Below are 20,093 nucleotides of genomic sequence, written 5' to 3'. Positions count from 1 at the left end.
GGGGTTTTGTTTTTGTTTTTTTTGCATCTGTAGCACTGGTTACTTTTAACAAATAAAAGCTTTCTGTAGTTGCTTCCTTTAGCAGAAAAGAACGTTTGATACCACGGTATATTATTTCCTCTGCATTAGAGAACAGCTTTTCTAAATGTTGGGGAAAATCTCCATATTCATTACTCAATCAGAATTTAGAATTTGCATTTAACTCATATATGCCTAAGGACCATTCTGGGTTTTTTGTATGTGTATACATAAAATACATATGTAAATGGTTTGGGGGTTTTCTGGTTATTGTTTAAATACATTTACCAAAACAAAAACAGCCTTTCACAACCATGGATGAGCCCATGTTTCTGGGATTCTATCATTTTGAGCAATATAAGAAATCACTTCAACTTAAATTGAAAATTTAAGTCTTAACCTTTCAAATTAAATAATTTTGTAATTAGACAAATTAATGTAAACAATTTAGATTGGATAATTTTTTAAAGCAGCCCTACTAGAATCTGCATCCATATCTACCATCATATAAATGCAGTTTTATATGTAAAACCCCTGAAAGGAAAATTTTATCTCTGTCAACCCAAATGAAAAAACTAGAAAAATTCCGGTATGTTTTAATTAGCCAAGCAAGACTTAGTTAAATGGACATTTAAAGCTTCCTTTTGGCAAACCATTCTTTTATAAGAAGTTGAAATCTCTGTGCTGTATTTACTGAAACACTGTGATACATGGAATGTCTCAGACTTGTTAATGGAAACCTAATCAGATGGTTAGAGATGCTGGCAGTTTAGGATCTGCAGGAATAAATGAGTGAACAAACTTTACTAATCTAAACTTGACCTGCATGTTTTTTCAAACTTTACCCCAACCCATTCCTTACATGTAGGCTCAATCTTCTCAGTATTCTGGGTTACTGGTTCAGCAGAAGCCAGGAAAAACAATAACTCTGTAGTAATCAGAATGTTATTCAACTGTATATTGTTTACTTTATTGTAAATACTGGTGAACAGTGGTCAATAAATAGTTTTATATTCAAAAAAAAGAATCTGACACCTCTAAAACTAGACAATTTCTCAGGTCCCTTCTAATTTTGACATAATTATGATTTTAGAACCAAATCAATGAGGTGCATAAGAAATCAAACCTAGGACTAGTCTAATAAAAAATTTTAATATGATCTACAAGAAGGAAATCTTCACATCTGCAAATAATCCTAAACTCTTTGGGTCAAAAAAATACCAATTTAAGGAGTATAAATTGCAAGAAAAAGAATTTAAGGCTATATGAGAGGGCAGAAAAGTTGCAAACAGACCTCCATATGGGCAAATGCTGCTTTAAGGAAAATAATTTCAGCTCTACTTTTAGAACAATGGGCTCGGAACTATGACTAACCCAGAACAGAAACTTCAGTGTCATTGTATTCTGGTCCCTGCACTGTCACAATGTGCTTCCTCACCCATACACACACATTACCAGGGTCCTGATACTGGGAATAAAACAGAAAACAAGACAAGCCATAAAAAAATCCAGATTATCCCTACTGACTGGATGTTTCTGTCCCCTAAAGAGCTTAGTGAGGATGCAGGAAGGGCCACTGAGCAAAAGTGCTATACTATATAAAGGTGCCAGCCATGACATTCACCCACCTGGTCTGAAATGAGTAGAATGAAAAATGCTCTGATCTCACATCAAGCTAAGAAAAAGTTTTTCATAGGACCTGGCCATTGGCTCTCCTCACCCTGTTCTGGATCACCCAACAGATCAGGGTAAAAGCTTCAAATAGGGCCTTTTCTCTAAATCAAAAGAATTTCATACAGCATATTCAAATGCAACAGTAACAAAGCCTTTAGCTCCTTTAACCCATAAGTCAAAGTCCATGTAAGAACTACCCCAAGACAAAACACCTCATCTAGAAAAACATGAGCATGAATACCTTGCCCTGAAGGTAGCAGGTACTCTTGTTCACAACAATCTTTTCCACTTAACAGAAATGCTGCAGCACAGTGACCGAAACACACAACATTTTATGACTAAGCTTGCTAACTTGAGATAATGTAACTGATTTCTATGTTTTGTTTTGTTTTTTGGTTTTTTTTTGGCCACAGCCGGCGGCTTTTCCCCCCACCAGGGATCGAACCGGGGCCCCCTGCAGTGGAAGCGCGGAATCGTAACCACTGGACCACCAGGGAATTCCCTGATTTCTATGTTTTACTATGTCAATTGAGAATCTAGATTCAAATGTTCTTCACAGTAGTCACTCCAATAGGATCACAAATTCTCTCACAATAGTTATTGGGGTATCAACTGAATCTCTTTTGGGTCAAGTTTCTGTGGAAGGAACCCAGAAACTGAGACCTAGAGAAAGACCCTTCTGGTTATTTGTCAAAACATCTGTGGTCATTTTTCATATTTTACTCTGATAATCCCAGAGTAAAATATTACAGAAGAGAATTAAGAAACCCCAAATCCAAATTATGAGCATGTGTGTGTGGTTGTGTGTGTGTGTGCGTAATAAAGGTGGCACTTCAAAACAGCAGGAAAATGATGGATTATCTAATAAATGGTACCAAGGTATTCCTTAAATATTTGGAGCAAAAATAAGGTAGTGTCCTATCTTACATCATAAATAAAGTCCAGGCAGGTTAAAGTTTTAAACGCAAAAAGAAAAACACTAAATAACCACAATAAAACAAAGGCGGACATTTATTTTCTATCAGGGTAGGAAAGGCCCTTCCAAACCTAGGGGCAGAGGTGAAATACACAAAAGAAAACACTGATAGATTTGACTACATAAAAACAAAACATCTGTACATCAAAATAAAATAAAATAATAAAGCAAAATGGGAAAAACCGCTGCAATATATATGACAAAGAACTAATATTCTAACTACTTTAAAGCTTTTACGTATCAGTAAGAACTAATGAACATACGTCAACAGGGAAATGGGGAAAGGGTATGAACAGGCAATCCACACACAAAAAAAGAAAATGATGAACACACAAACACACACACAAATGTTCAATTCTATTATGAAAAAGAAATACAAATTAAGATATAAATTAAGTAACATTTTTACCTATCCAATTTGCAGAGATTTTTAAAAAATAATACTCCATGTCAGCAAGGTTGGTGGAGGTGGAAAAATATACCAAAATATATCAAATATATCAAAAGTCTTAAACATGTTTATATCCTTTGGCCCAATAATTCCACTCCAAAGAATTCATTCTGAAGACACAATCACAGATTCACGAAAAGCCTCATACAAGGATATCCATCAAAGTGTTATTTATAAGATCAAAAAATTGCAAATAACCTACAAGTCCTCCAATAAGGGAATGATTACATGAATTATGGCACACACATGATGGAATATTGTTTAATTATTAAAAACCATTTTAAAATATGCATGACATATGCTAAGTTAAAAGAATGGATATAAGACTGCTTAAATACAAGGATCCGAGTCTTGAAAGAGATACATACATACTATATGATATATAAAAGTTTGGAGGGAAATATACACAAACACAAGGTTATTTCTGGAGGTAGTTTTACAGGTGATTTGAACTTCTTTTACTTTGTATTTTGTTATGTTCCAATTTTCTACAAATCTGAATGTAATATTTATATATCCAGGAAAAATATAATTTTAAAAATTATATATTTTAAAATTATATATATTATAATATAAAATATAATTTGAGGGGGATGGGGAGGCAGACTGAAAAAGACAGGCCCAAGGATGAAGCCAGGACACACGTGCACTAGAAATTCCCCTCCTCACTGCTCGTGACTCCATCATTTTCCTCTGGGACGGATCACCCAACCAGTTACAGACAAATCCACTTAAGTGTATTATCACTATTATCACCTTGCCATCTTATCCAAGAGTAGACCAAAGAAGCCCTGCCAATGCATTGCTAAAATCTAGATATACCACATTTACCCTATTTCCTTGGTCCACCAGTCCAGTAACCCTGTCCATCAAGGCAATTTGGCAGTCTGACATGATTCGTTTGACTTTGGTGAACCAATACTGGTTCCAGTGCTCACCACTTCTTTTTTCTGAGTGTTTACAAAACAACTCTTAATAATCTAGTTTGGAATTTAACCCAAGATTTACAAAATTCTCTTTCTCCTTTTTGAAAATCTGAAGGACACCTGTGTATCCATATCCCCAGTGCACATATTTATACAAAATGTGTTAATTTCATCAAGTTGAAAAATCCCCAAATCTCTAGGGTCTTTGTTTTTTTAAGATATCTAAATTCAGTGAAAAGTAAACAAAGATCTATTTCAAGAGGATGAAAGCCTTATCACAGGAAAGAAGAGGGGAAGACAAGACCTTTATTAAAGCAAGACTGTTATTAACTCAAGACTGTGATTCAATAACAGTCTAGGTACAAACAGGAACTTGTGAATTGAATTCACAACTCACACTTATCTAACACAGAATTTGAGTTAGAAGAAACATGTGAGATCATTTTGCTCAGTCCCCTCATTTTACAGATCAGAAAACTGGGGCCCATGGGGACTTCCCTGGTGGCACAGTGGTTAAGAATCCGCCTGCCAATGCAGGGGACACGGGTTCGAGCCCTGGTCCGGGAAGACCCCACATGCCGCAGAGCAACTAAGCCTGTGCACCATAACTACTGAAGCCCGTGCTCCGTAACAAGGGAAGCCACTGCAATGAGAAGCCCGTGCACCACAACGAAGAGTAGCCCCCCCGCCCGCTGCAACTAGAGAAAGCCCACGTGCAGCAACGAAAACCCAACACACCCAAAAATAAAATATAATAAAATAAATTTTTAAAAACCCAATAAAACAATTACTCTATTGTGGAATATAAGTCTAAAGCGTCAAACAAACAAAGCAACAGTGTAAATATCAGGGTCAAGATTTCAACAAGCAACACATTAAATTAAAAAGAAATCCTAAAAAGCTATAAATAAATAAGAACTAGTTCATTCTCTATATCATTCGAATCACTCTACCCCATCAGAAGAACCGATGTTTTACAGACACCAAAGCTCCTAGGATTTTGCCTCAAACCATGTAACAAGGACAAGAAAGCACCTGTCTAGCTAGGTTCAGAATTCTTTGCCAACTCTAGCTACCATGTCCTTAGGCTACATGGAAGACAAAAAAGCACAGTGCACACGAGTACACACACAAACACACACACACACACACCTGTATATAAAGTTCAGCCCCAGGAGGCAAAACTGAAAAGAAAGCTAACATTTTTCTCTCTTCTAAGTTTGCAAAACAGGGTGGGCCTAAAAGGGCGCAGCCACTTTGGGAAAGTCTGGCAGTTCCTCAAAAATGTTCAATGTTGTTACCTTATGACCCAGCAATTCCACTCCTAGGCATATATACCCAAAAGAATTGAAAACATATGACCGCACAAAAACCTCCCATGAAGTTCATAGCAGCAGTATTCACAATAGATGAAAGGTGGAAACAACCCAAAAGTCCATCAACAGAAGAATGGATAAACAATTTGTGGTATAACCATAGGATGGAATATCATTCAGCCTTAAAAAGGAATGAAGTGTTACATGCTACAACATGATGAACCTTGAAAGCACTATGCTGAAAGAAAGAAGACAGACACGAAAGACTACATGTTGTATGATTCCATTTATATGAACCAGCCAGAAAATGACACTTTACAGAAACAGAAAGTAGATCAGTGGTTGCCTTGGGTGAGGGGAGGCGAGGGGAGGAGTTTGGGGGAAATGGGCAGTGACTGCTAATGGGACAGGACTTCTTTTTGGGGTGAGGAAAATGTTCTAAAATTGACTGTTGCACCACTCTGAACATTCTAAAAACCACTGAGTTGTACACTTTAAATGGGTGAATTGTACGGTATGTGAATAAGCTGGAGGGTTTTCTGTTTGTTTTTTTTTAAAGGTGGGCCCTATCATTTTTATCATGTCAGCATTCCTAGATAAAATTATCCGTACCCACGCCCTCCAGCACCCAGTGATAAGAGTGGAAAGGTAGTCCCTTATCCTCCTGGTTCCCTCTAATCACCTGAGTAATAACAGTTGGCTTGCTCTGGTCTCAAGTCAATTTATAAACAACGTGAGAATCAGGGGACTAAGCAAAGCAAAACAATAAGCACATGAAAAGATGCTCAACATCATTAGCCATTGGGTAAATGCAATGAAAAGCACAATGAGGACTTCCCTGGTGGTGCAGTGGTTGAGAATCTGCCTGTCAATGCAGGGACACGGGTTTGAGCCCTGGTCCGGGAAGACTCCACATGCCGCGGAGCAACTAAGCCAGTGTGCCACAACTACTGAGCCTGCGCTCTAGAGCCCGCAAGCCACAACTACTGAAGCCCGCGCACCTAGGGCCCGTGCTCCACAACAAGGGAAGCCACCACAATGAGAAGCCCGTGCACCGCAATGAAGAGTAGCCCCCACTCGCCGCAACTAGAGAAAGCCTGCACGCAGCGACAAAGACCCGACGCAGCCAAAAATAAATAAATAAATAAATAAAAATTTAAAAAGAAAAGAAAACCACAATGAGCTATCACTTCACACCCACCAGAATGGCTAGAATCAAAAAAACTGACATTAACAAGGGTTGGCGAGGATGTGGAGAAACTGTAACCCTCACACTGCTGGTGGGAATGTGAAATGGTGCAGCCACTATGGAAAACAGCCTGGCCATTCCTCAAAAGGTTAAATATAGAGTTGCCATATGAGCCAGTAGGTATATATAACCAAGAGAAATAAAAACACATGCCCATGAAGAAAACTGCATACAGATGTTCAAAGATAGTATTCATAATAGCCAAAAGAGTGGAAATAACCCAAATGCCCATCAACTCATGAATGGATAAACAAATTGTGATATATTCATATAATAGAATAGTATGCAGTCCTGAAAAGAAATAAAGTACTGATACATGCTACAACACAGATGAACCTTGAAAACACTATGTCAAGTGAGAGTAGCCAGTCATAAAAGACCATATATGAATCCATTTACACAAAATGTCCAGAACAGGCAAATCCATAGAAGCAGGAAGTAGGTTAGTAGCACTGAGGGGGATGGGGAGGTTGGTGGGGCAGTGGGGTGGGGAGGGGGCTGGGGGGACAGCTAAAGGATTCAGTTTCTTTTTGAGGTGGTGAAATGTTCTAAAATTGACTGCTGTGATGGTTGCACAACTCTGTGAATTTTACACCATTGAATTACACCCTTAAATGAGTGAATTGTAAGTTCATAAAAAAATGAATGACAAATACAACTCTATTTCACTTGAAGAAATGGGAAATTCCTCTTTACTGCATTAGTATTCTTAGGCCTGCACACATTTGCTGTTAAGTCAAGCCAACCAATTCCCATCTTTTGGCTCCTCCTGAGGTTCCCCCCACAATATCATTCTATGGTAGTCTTCCCAAGTCCACGTTCCTTTTGCAGGAGCGGGGGGGGGGGATCTCCTTCAGGCTTCCAGCAGTCCCTCTACCCCCAGGTTACCTCCTCCTTTGGTACAGGAGTTTGTGGTCATCAAGACTTAAAAAGCTGACATTTGGGGCCTTACCTGCTGGCGCAGTGGTTAAGAATCCGCCTGCCAATGCAGGGGACACGGGTTCAATCCCTGGTCCGGGAAGATCCCACATGCCGCGGAGCAACTAAGCCTGTGCTCCTCAACAAGAGAAGCCACCGCAATGAGAAGCCTGTGCACCGCAACGAAGAGTAGCCCCCGCTCGCCGCAGCTAGAGAAAGCCTGCACACAGCAACGAAGACCCGACGCGGCCAAAAATAAATAAATTTATTAAAAAAAAAAAAAGATGACATTTGGGAGTTGGCTGTAGTCCATTTTTTAACAGCTTCTGGCACCTGAAGAGTCTCAGAGCAGTATCTTCTGGATAGAGAGAGGGGGCCCACAGCTTCTCTGCTGTGGAGAGAGGTCGTTGTGGTCTCTTGGCAAAAGCCCTGGACACGAAGTTCTCAGGAAATCTGACTTCAAATTGTGATTCTGCCCCTTACTGGCTGTGGGACCTTGAGCAAGTCACTCAACCTCTCTGATCCTCACTTTCCTCATCTGTAAAATAGGGATAATACCACCTATCCCACAGGGATATCCTGAAGATTAATGCTTACAAAAGCCATCTAGAACACAGACATATTCAATAATTCAACAAAACATGTGCCAGGCTCTGGACTAGGTGCTGGGGCACAAAGAAAAATGCAATAGTAGCTGCCTTCAAATTGTTCAGTGTAGAAATGCTGTTAACAGGAATTCATTTTCTTCCCTCCCTACATTAGCCTTCTTTTAGGATGGCAACAGGAGTTTCAGAACTTTGATTCTTTGCCTTGATAAACTTTCACCTCTGTGCTCTCAAAAGAGATCATGCTGATGGGGTGGCAGCTATGTTTACATCCCTCACTCTCAAACAGGGGAGATGGGGTGGTAAACTTAAATGTTATGGGGAAAATATCCCTTTTATGCTTTCAAGTTATTACCAACACTGATCCTTACACTCTTCCAGGCCTTACCTGAAGGTGTTTCCATGGTGAAAAGTGTGCTTCTTCAGCACTTCAAAGTAAGTATGGAAAACCCTAGTTCTTTCTCATTCCCTGTACCCCCAGCCTGTCTGGATTTATATTCCAGTTGAAAAGACTAGTCACAAAGGATCAGTTCCCAGTTTAGCTACCTTAGTGACCAATTTCTGGCTCACCTCCTGATTTGGGGTTCAGAATCTATGCTAAAAACAAAAGGGCTTTCCAGAAAAATACTAGCTGAGTTTATAAACAGAGGCTGACCCAAAGCAACTAGGGAGGAAAATGTAGGAGATAGTTTCTAAATCAAAATGTTATAACATGAAAACCATCCTTCCCTTGGTGGAGCAATTCCACAAGTCACAGAAAACTATTTTTCATTTTAGAATAGATTGGAGGAGAGCCTCTGCCAAGAGCCAGTTGTTTAAATTTTCAATTTGAATTTTAAGCAGGATTATACATGCCCAAGAACATCATGCTATTTTTAGCTAAATAGGTAGGATTGCTGTGTCCACAACTGTTTGGAGCAATCAGGAGTGAAACTATTAAACAGCATCTCTCACTGTAGTACCTTATCATTTGGCACTTCTATATCTATTTTAATATTTTCCAAAGCTTCATCATACAAATATTTGTAAAGCACCCATGCTTAGGCACAATACAAAGTTTAAATAGATAGACAAGGTTCCTATCTTCATTATGGTTCAACCTATTAAGCAACCAGATATATGAAAGAATCTCACAATTAGAGCAAAGTCAGAGCTGCCATCCAGCCCCTAAGTGCCCAGATGAGATACATCAGGAAGCCACTGTCCTACACCTATCACCCTTCCAATGCTTGCACCATCTCTATGTATTCAAAAGAGAGGGGTAATGAAAATGTTCTAAAATCGACTGTGATGATGAATGCACAATTCTGTGAATACACTAAAAGCCACTGAATTGTACACCTAAATGGATGCATTGTATGGTGTATGAATCATATCTCAATTAAGCTGTTAAAAAAAAGGAGAAAAATTGTTCTTACTCTGATTGTTCTAATTAGTGAAAGCTATTTTTTTTAAGCTCTCGTACTAAAGGATATCTAGCTAAAGGCTGCACTGGTTTGGCAATGGTGCCTCAAGGGCCACCATGGAGACCACTCTAATCTTTCCCTCACCCCCTCTTCCATTATTTTCCCAGTTCCTTTCCTCTGCTCCAACTAGGTCTTAGGTTTCTCAGGTATTCCCAAGCACGATTTGTCCCAGCTGGTGGACTTCAGGATTAAACTGATTGCTGACCCTCAGCAACTTTCCCTTCATGACCTTAGGCAAGTCATGTCCCTGCTCTCCTGTCGCTGTTCTGGTTTGCACAATGAGGGATTGGACTACGTGATCCTTTCCAGCTCCCACATTCCATGTGAAAAAATTACAAATGATGAACACTTACTTGGCCAATAACATACAAAGTCTCTGCCATTTTAGCCAACAAACATATATTTGGATTATTCATTTTGTAAATGCCTATGTGATGCAATCCTCCAAAAAACAGTATTTAACATAATTATAAAACGATCAACATGGAGTCTTTATTCTTAAAAACTATCCCTTTATCAAAGAAAATTCAGAGCCCAACACGGAATGCTTGATAGTCTCTCCGGACCTGTTTCCAAGGGTCCAGTTTTGAATGGAAAAAAAAAAAAAGCTTTTGCATGTTGGGGCCCTGTTGGATTTTCCAAACCAAAGGAAGAAATGAGATTGGGGTGGCAGAGCCTTAACAACAGTAGTTCAACTAAATCCTAAGAGAAGAAAGGCTTTGTTTGGCAAATGGTAGAGAAACCGAGCATAAGACAGCACCTCGACAGACATCAAAAATGCTCAGAAATATGCCCAGAGAGCAATGAACACTGAAGGAATCCCTTTAGCCAGGACAACTTGCAGCTTTTTATGCAAATCAATTACATTCTCCTAACAAAACTCGGAGAAACATGTAGTCACCAGTTTCCAACATACTACCACCAGACAAATTCACAGTATTGTTTCCATGTGCCCAGCATCAGTGAGCAAAACCGAAAGAAACACATCAATTTCTCCTACACACACACACACACAAAATATGCAAGAGAAACCATTTTCTTTGCAGAACCTACGTTGCCTAAGTTGTGGGCATGAAATGGATAAATATTGGTTGCTAATAAAAATCAGATGGTGAGCCCTACACTGAGAAGCAAACAGCACGCGCAGGCGTCATAAAAACAATAACCCTAATGTGTGTTTCTTGTCATTAAGCTGGATACCCAACATGGAAAGAAATGACTCAAAGTGTCCATTTCCATCCCTCTTTCCCACTACCTCAGACCAACAAGCTCTCCTGTTAGTCACCTCCCTACACTTGTCCCCATCAAAAGAGCCTAGTGCAGAAGGTTGCAGGCCCCTCTCTTGTTGGCCTTCAGGCTCCTGGCTTGAGGCGCTGAACAAGGGGTAGGGAGGGGGGCGGCGGAAAGGACAAAGGTAGGCGCTTTCGATCCCTCACGGCTTTGCAGCAGGGCTGCCAGCCTCTCCCCATTCTCATCACGGAACAGAGCACCTGCCCAGGAGAGGGCCCTTCCTCCACCTTAGTAACCGGCCCTGGGGCCTAGGTGTCCCAGGAGCCCAGGCGCTGCAGCCCTAAGGGACAAAGGCCGGCCTTACAAAGAGGAGGGGGAGGCGAAAGGGGTCGGCGACAGTCGCAAACGCTGGCAAACAAAAGCGGGCGTGGGGGGGGCCCGAGAACACCAAGCCCACCTCGGGGGTTCCCAGAGGTCGCCAGGTTGGGGTGGGGGGGGGAAAGGAGGCGTAGTAACGGATGTGGGGGAGGGGAAGACGGAGAAAATTCCTCTGAGGACCGAGATTAGGGAGCTGCTGGGGGCGCAGCCGCCGGCAGGAAGGAGACTGGGGGGCGGACAGAGGTTCCAGGCGAGAAGGGGCAGAGTTCGTGGGTGGGGAGAGGTGATGGCCAAGAGGTGGAGGCCGGCCGGGGCTCAGCCGCGCGCGTTGCTCTGCGGGGCCGCGAGGGGCCCTCGGGAGGGGCTCCAAAGCCGCGCGCCGCGCGGGGCTGGGGACACGCGGCCCAGGGATTCCGGGGAGAGCTCAGAGTTGGGGGCGCAGTGTGGGAAAAGAGAGAGTCTGAGAACAGAACCGTAGAGAGGCTAGGGGGGACTGTGAGGGGGCCTGACCCCCGTCCGCCCCACCTCACCTGGCGCCGGGTCGGAGTCCAGGTCTAGTGCTGAGAAAGCGCCAGCTCCGGCCGGCCCCTCTGTCCCGCGCGGGAGACCACGGACACAAAGCGGGGCACGCGGGAGGAGGGGGGGAGGAGGAGGAGGGGGAGGAGGAGGAGGAGGAGGAGGAGGAGGAGGAGGGGGGAGGGGAGAGAGGAGGAGGAGACGCCTGAGGCGCCCGAGGCGGGGAGGGGGGGAAGGAGGGGGGCCCGCCGCCCTCCGCCTGGGTCAGGGGGCGGGGCGTGAGGCTGGAGGCCGCGCTCGGCCGGCCAATGGCCACCCCGCCGGCCGGCTGGCTCAGGCGCGCTATCCCGCAGCTCACCTCGGCACCTGGGCCTTGGCTGGCCCCAGCCAATCAAACGCTTTCGTTTGCATAACCGGCCCCGCCCACTCGCCCAAGCCGGGGGACTGCTCCCGCAGAACACAAAGAAGGCCCCCAGCAGGGAAAGGGGGTCCACTTACGATTCCCTACCTGGAGAGCCTAGCATCACCTTTTCAGCGCGTTTATGGCTGTTTCACGGTCACCCTGATGAGGGGAGAAGTGGGGGTCATAGAGGTTTGGCCCAAGCACTCAAGAGGTCGGTACTCTTCTCCCTCAAGTCCTTCTCACCGAGAACTACCCTCCTGTTCCAGGGAACACAGTTATGATCTTCGCCTCTTGGGCCCTCCGCCTCTGCCTCCCTCCCCCTCCCCTTTTTCCAGTCGCCCCAATCTCTGCGCTTCCTCCCGTAAACTGCTGCCCACTACTGGCCTTCAGCTGCATTGCAGCCCTATTCACCAGGCTCTGAGCACAGCCTTGATTGATGCTCCCAAGCTGTCCAAACCTACCGCAGACCAGAAGGAAAACGAGAGAGGAAGAGGTTACTGTACCAGTGTAAGAAGGGACCTAGTCAAGTGGCTTTGTTACCTGTGACGGCAAAAAGCCAGCAGTTAGTAGTAAGTCTAATCTCCCCAAATCATCTTGTTCCACCTTCCTTCTCCTACCTTCCGGTCTGTACTGGGCCACAATAGTGACTGACTGGCCAGCCCGTTTCAGAGCAGCTGCAGCCTGCTCATGAGTTGCATTCCTCAGGTTCACGCCATTCACCTGTCCAAAGAGAGGAGTTATGAGCCACCCCAAAAGCAAGAAAGGAGTCCTCTGTTGTAGCAGTTAGGAGAGGGAGATGGGTAGCCCATCCCTAAGCCTACTTGGATGCCTTTCTCAATATCCCATCCTTGCCCCTAGGACGAGACCTAAAGGATACACCTCTAGTGTAATAATATCTTTGTGGGGGTCAAATGCCAGCCAGGGTTAAGATCCAAGAGATACTCACTTCCTCCGTAAGTATAAGTCTGGTCCCTGTCCCTCACTAAGGACATCTATAAAGAGAATATGTTTTCTCCAGCTCTTAGCCTTCCCCCACTTCAAGAAGCATTCCTTGGAGACAGCGAGGTCTTCCCTCCTCCCTTTCAGACTGGCATAGCTCCCATCCTCCCACCTTGCCTTTGTCTCCTCACCGATAAGATCCGGTCTCCTCTGCGCAGCTCCCCACTCAGGTCAGCTGGGCCTCCTGCCAGGATGAAGGAGACGAAAATGCCTTCTCCATCCTCTCCTCCCACGATGTTGAAGCCCAGGCCTGTGGAGCCCTTGTGCAGGATGATCTTGCGGGGCTCTCTGGTGGGAAAGGAGTGGAAGGGTCAGGACAAAGTAGGTATAAGCTGTTGTCCCTGTGAAGGCCAGCCTGGAACAAGGCCCATATGGCTGTAGAAGGACTTAGGTCCCTAGGTATGATACTCTGTTGCTCCCTTTCTCTCCTGAAACCTGCTTGGCTGCTGTTTGCTGCCAGGTGCCAAGTTTCAGTTGTTCTTCCTCCCTTCTTCCTGAGGGCTTGGAGTCAACTTCCCAGTGGACAGTCCCCGACTCTCTCTGGTCAACAAACCCCTACCCTGGGCTCTAGAGACCATATCTCAGAGCCCACTCACTGGTCCTCTTCCTCCCCAGATTCTCCCATCCTACCAACTGGTGTGATTTGAACCCTGGGCCACAAGAAGGGGAATCAGTTAGGGGCTGTGGGATGGCCCTGGGGTTGATTGCACTCACCACCCACAAACTGTGCATACTTACTTTATACATGCTTCTCCGCAGTCTCAAAAATCCACCGACCAACTATGACCCCTCCTACTTTCCCCGACAACAGATTTAGTCAACAGCTAGCACTATGTACCCTTGCTGGGTGATGTGGGAGATAGAGATAAAGAAATCCCAGGTCCCCAGAAGAAGCTTAGGAGCCTAACTGAAGAGAGGAGACAAACACATGAAAACTCCAACTAACCATGTCTAAGGAATCCCTCTGTAAATGGTCACAGTGTCATCAAGTGAGAGCAGCTGCGGCTCCTGTATATCCATACAACCTGACTCAGCACACTTGCCCAGCCCACTGCCTTCACTTTAAGCATCTTTCACCCGAGGATCCCCAGGTCCGAGGCTCTTCCCTTCTTGCTCCCAGTCTCAGGTGCAAGGCTCCTTCCCTGAGACCCGGATGCTCTTGCTAAAGCCCTCCTCTCCTCCTACCTGGCATCCCCTCCAGGCCGCAGGGAGCGGAGCGGCCAGGCCCACCTCTGCGAAGCCCTCCTCCGCGAAGCCCTCCTCCAGGCCGAGGCCGAGGCCGAGGCCGAAGCCGAGCCCAAGCCCAGGGGCCAGCCGGAGCCTGAGAACTTGCGTGCCCTCTCCATGGCTCCTCCAGCTCTCCCCCCTCCTCCAACTCCGTCCGCCTACCCTTCCGGCTCTACTGCAGCCAGCCCAGCAGCCTCCCAGGCCCCACCCTGCAGCAAACCTGTCCCCCGGAACCCCTGCCGGCCCAACCAGTTCCGCGGCGGCAGCAGCCGCCAGAGTGGGGCGGGGCCGTTCCCTGCGTGCGAGGCCACCTGGCCCGCCAGCCTCCCAGCATCCCGGACCAACCCCACCGGCTGAACTGCTCTCTTCTCTAACGTGGAATGGTTGCGGCAGAGGGGGCTGCAACTGTCTCGGGGCAGGAAATCCGGCAGCCTCCACCTCCTCAGCCCCCTAAACACTCCATCCTACCCTTTCTCTGCACTTTCGAATGGGGGCCACACACTTGGCACTCCCCCTGATGGTAGAACTTGTCCCTGCAGCCACCTCTGTCCCTCCTTAGGGCCCCAAGGGCTTGAGAGGGGGCCTCAGACCCCAAAGACAGGAGCGATGAGGGCTTTATCCTCTTCTTTGCCATACTACAAGGAGGCCTGTGGCCAGCCAGAAGCGATTCCTCTCCGCCCCATCCCTAGGTAGGATGCGGAGCGGAGGGGCGGGGCGGGGGGGGGGGCGGGTCTTACCTGGTGAAGTCCTCCTCAGCCAGCATGTGCCTGGGGATAGGAGAGTAGCGGGCGGGGGGAACCTGAGGAGGAGCAGGGTAGCTGACCTTGCTCTCCACAGCCCCGAGATAACCCAGGCTGGAGTTATGGCTTATGTGGTTGTCAGCCAAGGCAGTAAATGCTGGAATCGAGAAAGGGAGAGAAAAGTTCCGAGACCACTCCCCAGTGGTACCCTACTCCACCCGCCACCAAGGGCTGACCACCATCCCCCCAACCTCAGATGCAAAGAGACCAGACCAAGGGATGCAGATTCCTCAGGCGTCTCCTCCCCACTCCACCCCCTAGGGTTCCTCCTCCACAGTCCCTTTCTGAATCCTGAGCTCACTCCTGTGAGTCTTAGAAAGAGCTAAAGTCAAGGCAATCTACAAAGAAAGGCATGACTAGAGGTGTGACTAATAATAATCCCTCACATCTCTATAGCCTGATACAGTTTTCCAAGGGCTTTCTCGTCCGTGATCTCATTTGATCCTTGCAGCAGTCCTATGAGGAGGGCAGCACATATATCATTAGCTCCATTTTGCCAAAGAGGAAACTAAAGACAGGTGAAAGGGACTTGTCCAAGGGCACCCAGGTATAAGGGACAGGGCTGGGATTTGGACTCAGCTTTCCTGAGCACCACTCTTATTCTCTCTCTCTCTCTCCTTCTCTCTCTCTTAACAAGGAGCATAAACCTCTTCCCCTCCAGAAACCAGGGGGCAGGGCTTCAGGACAGGGACAGGGCAGGCTGGTACGTACTGCTGGCATAGTCGGGGGGTGCATACATGTCGTTGAGGTGGAGGCTGCCTGGCTTGGCCACCTTCAGATAGACCATATCAGATGTGTTCTTCAGCGAGGCCACGGCTTCCTCATGCCTCACATCCTGCAGATTGGTGTTGTTCACCTAGGAGAGGAGAGGCCCTAGGGCTAGCACCGGGGAGAAGAAGGGAGGGCCTCCCCAGGGAGCCCTGAGGGGTGCCCTTTCAGTGAAATTCAACAGTGCTCTATCTAACAGAGGTCCAAATACAGTGCTGTGGGGGGCAGACAAGCAGGGGTTAGGGGTGGACAGGTGAGGGAGTTCCAGCCATGAAGAGGACTAGGGCCTTGCTATCTGGGGACACACAACTCAGATGATGCTCTTGAAATTTCCCATGATGCCTAGTCCCTGAGTGAGGTTCAGGTGGAGGGAGAGGCTACTAGAGCTCCACCTCCCCACCCCACCATCTGGGCATCCCCGGGAAGGCTGTCTCACCGCCAGCAGCCGATCCCCGATCTGTAGGCGTCCATCCTTCTGAGCAGCACCCCCCTCAATGATCTTGGTGATGTAGATGCTGTTGTCTCCTGGGATGTGCTGGTTGCCAATCCCCCCAGCAATGCTGAAACCCAGGCCTGGGCGGGAGCCAGCAGGGAGTGGGAGAGGGACACAAGGAGAAGTTAGAGCACGCAGTCAATCCCAACCCCAATCCCCCGCACCCAGCCAAGCCACCAGCCCCATAGGAGCTCCCCCCAGGGATCCCAAACACCAGGCTGCCATCCCGAGGTCAGTACAGGTGAGATGTGAGATCAAGAAAGAACGCTGTGAGCTGCACCAGGGAGTCAGGAAGGAAGTGAGGGTATTCCCTTCCAATTCCTACAGGGCCAACCAGGGGCCTCTGGCCAGAGCACGAGAACCCAGAGGGCCGCACCTTTGGGCCCTTTGAGCAGGTTGACCTCCATGATGGTCTCTGGTGGGGGCTGTCGCCTCCGTACCACCAACCGCACCACAGGGCCGGCCTCCTTCAGCGCCTCCACCGCCCGGCTGTGCACCACCTCTGACACATCCACCTCATTCACCCGCAGCACACAGTCATTCACCCTGTGGGGGAAGCCCAAGAGGCATGACACCCTGCCACCACCCCTCCACCCCCTCTCCCACCTCCTCCTCTCCCTCTCCCCTCCCCTCCCCCTCCCTTCTCTCCCCCTCCCCGTCTCAGATCTAATGGAAGGGTCATTCTGCCAGGCGGCCCTCCTCCCCTCACCTCCATCCTGCCCCTGCCGTCCCCAGCCCTGCTTCCAGGCCGCCTCACCCCAGCCTCCCGTCCATGGCAGCTGCTCCACCAGGGATAATCTTGGTAATAAAGATGCCAGGGTCATCGGGGACATGGGGGTTGTCGATGCCACCAGCAATGCTGAAGCCCAGGCCAGAATTGCCCTGCAGAAGGAAGTGGAGGGGCACAGTTTGCTCATGCAGAAGGCATGGGGGAGGGTTTCCGGGGCCCCATCTACCCCTGCCCCCCCCCCCAGAGCAGCTTCTCCAGGCCTCAGAAGGGGCCACGGCAGGCTGGGGCACATTCGTCACGAATCTGGCAGATTCCCAGCCTGTGCTGACCATTCTGGCGTGGAGGCCTCAGCGAAGCCATCCCCTCCCCAATTCCCCAGGCCTCAGCGAGCAAGGTCAATTAATATTTGTTAGTCGGTTGATTGATTGATGCAGTGATGCAGCCTCTGAGGGCCGCCGTTTCCCCATTCTCTCAATGCAGGTCCCCCATGAGTCTTGAGACCAAGGTTCAGGGCCCTCCCCTCTCCCCGTTCTAACCCTGCCCTCCCATTTCATCCTGCCCCACCTCCAGACTCACCCGCTCAAGGACTATCTCTTCATACTTGAACATGCCATCACTGCCATTCACCTAGGGGAAGACACAGGCAGGGCCCTAAGTGCCTCCTGCGCTGCCCACCCCCCCCGGCCCCCTGGTCAACCTGCTTGTCCCCCAACTCCCCACAGAGTAGGAGAGCCCAAATTGACCCTGAGACACCTGTTGGCCACAGATGGGACAGGCTGACCCTGAGGAGGCCCCCCTCCCCTTGCTTCCAGCCATATCAGGCCCAACCCAGCTGCTCATGTAGCCCAGATCAATTGTCTGGGACCGAGCCAGCCAGTGGTGCACTCACCAAGAGGATGGGCTCCAGGGCCTCGGGGTTCACTAGGAGGGGTGCAGGGCTGGCCTGAGGGGGATGGCAGAAATGGAACATGGCAGGCAAACCATGCCACACTCAGCATCGTGGGGGCACCCAGTGGCCTGGACAGGGACCTGCTCCCCTTCTGAACAACAGCTCTCCCTGACTTGGGATCACAGACTCCCACCACGTCAGAGCTGGAAGGACAGCAGACGCCATCTTGTCCAACCTCTCCCATGTGACAGATAGTGACACTGAGGCCCAGAGAGGACACAGGTTGTGCCTAAGGGCAACACTGGGAGTTAGTGGCAGAGCAGGGGCTAGAACCTGGATCTCCACATGCTCTTTTGAGTCAAGCAAGCTGCCAAGGCCATTGATGTTCTGGCCACTCATCACCTTGCCCAGCAAAGCTCATGGGAAAAAGAAAAGTTACCCCCTTCAGAGTACCTCATGAACCCTCATTCTATCTCCTGTGTCCCCAAGAACCCAATTCCTCAAATGGGCAGAAGTCAATCCATTTTCTATCAAGGGGCTTTTGATCCCGAACCCTTTGTGTTTCCCAGCAGAAAGGGATCTGCTCGGGAGTCAGAGGCAAAGCCAGGGGTGGGACAGGAGCAGAGTGGACAAGATGCCCCATGAGGGAGAAGCTGACGACCCATGGACTGATTGGCAGCAGAGTCCACGGCCTTCAACATGCAATAGCCACAGGAGGAGAAGCAAGGGAAAGGGATGGAAACACAGGGTTGGTCTGACCAACTCACAGAGATGGCCTCTCAGACAGGACTTACTTGTGGCCACTGTCAAGTGAAAATGTGATTCTGGACAGACAAGTAGCACCTGCTCGCTGGCTTTCACCCTTATCCCCAAGAACGGGGGAGCCCTCTTGCCTCTCTCCCCAGATAGACTGGTGCCCCTCCCCCATCTTTCTCTGGCTGTGTTGCCCCTTTCCTGACCCCTGGTCTCCTCATTTGAAGAGGGAAGCTGCAAACCCAGGGTGAGGGCTCCTCTGCATGCCCTCCCTGCTCTGCTTCCCCTCCCACCTACACCCCACACAGCTTTGGCTTCGAAAAGCAGAGAGGAGGAGAGGAGGAGAGGGCCGGCTAGTCATGCCTCCACCTTTTCTGAGCCGGGCCCCAGGACTTTTTGCCCTGCAGCCCTAGGAGTTGGTGGGAGGATTCTCCCTGCAGCCCTACTCCTGTCCCTGATTCCAGGAGGAAGAACCGACGGCTCTTAAGAGCCCGGAAACCAACACCACTGCCTGAAGTACCATGCAACGGACACACAGGCAAAAGGATTTCCATGTAGCTCTTGTATGCATCTGGTACACCATGTGTGCCCACATGTGATAGCCATACTTCAAGTCCAGCTCTGGTGAGACCCAGCAGCTCCCAGCTTCCACTGGTCCACCCTCCAGCCTCCCACCAGCCCCCTCAGGGAACCTGCTCCCAGGGCCAGGAGCCATCCAGGGATCAGCCCTGGCAAAGAAACCTTGACCAACTGGCCCAGCCTTGGGACTGGCAACTATCTACCAGTTGAGCAGGACAAGCACAAGAGAGTGTTTACAAGGGTAGGGCCCCAGGATGGAGGGGAATCCGCTGGAGAGGGCAAGGGGCCAAGGCAAGGGACACAGGAAACAGTCAGTGTGGACAGACAGAAGGCCAGAACCGAGGACTCCTCTCCCCAGGAAGTCCCCACCTTTGCTTCTGAGTGAGAGCACATCTGATTCCCCAGAGGGGGACAGAGGTGGCCAGAACGGTCACCAGCTTGGGGCAGCCAGCACCTGCCCTCCACAACAAAGCCTCCTCCTCCCCTCTCCCTACCCTGGGGGCTGCAGAGCCGAATAACCAGACAGGCCCTCCGCCATGCATGCCAGGGACCTGGCTCTGCCGGCCCAGCCTCCATTTTGCTGCTTCTCCCACAGATGCTCCTTCCATTTTCTAAGCTGGCAGTTTAGGCTGGGAGTGGAAGCCGGAGTTGTGCCCAGCACCCAGGGGTTCCCAAGCTGTGCCAAGTCAGGGCTGGGGGGCCAAGTTCTCCCACATCCTGCGGTACCCA

The 20,093-nt window shown here is 48.4% G+C and overlaps 1 protein-coding gene across 2 annotated transcripts in view; it reads right to left on the bottom strand.

The window, feature by feature from the left end:
* The window catches only part of DLG3 (discs large MAGUK scaffold protein 3), a 62,542-nt gene that overhangs the window by 33,652 nt on the left and 8,797 nt on the right, over positions 1–20,093 (bottom strand). Inside the window, exons 4-11 of one of the 2 annotated variants that reach the window (XM_068533731.1) lie at positions 17,720–17,770; positions 17,171–17,295; positions 16,790–16,959; positions 16,357–16,493; positions 15,864–16,008; positions 15,090–15,249; positions 13,257–13,413; positions 12,744–12,846 (exon numbers count right to left, since the gene is read on the bottom strand). In XM_068533731.1, coding sequence (XP_068389832.1) covers positions 12,744–12,846; positions 13,257–13,413; positions 15,090–15,249; positions 15,864–16,008; positions 16,357–16,493; positions 16,790–16,959; positions 17,171–17,295; positions 17,720–17,770 — 1,048 coding nt within the window. Of the gene's footprint in view, positions 1–11,737; positions 11,815–12,743; positions 12,847–13,256; positions 13,414–15,089; positions 15,250–15,863; positions 16,009–16,356; positions 16,494–16,789; positions 16,960–17,170; positions 17,296–17,719; positions 17,771–20,093 lie in introns of those variants that run through there. The other variant, XM_068533732.1, reaches the window with a different exon arrangement.

The sequence above is a fragment of the Eschrichtius robustus genome, chromosome X, assembly GCF_028021215.1.
Source record: "Eschrichtius robustus isolate mEscRob2 chromosome X, mEscRob2.pri, whole genome shotgun sequence".
Lineage (NCBI taxonomy): Eukaryota > Metazoa > Chordata > Mammalia > Artiodactyla > Eschrichtiidae > Eschrichtius > Eschrichtius robustus.
This window is presented reverse-complemented; position numbering and strand designations above follow the sequence as displayed.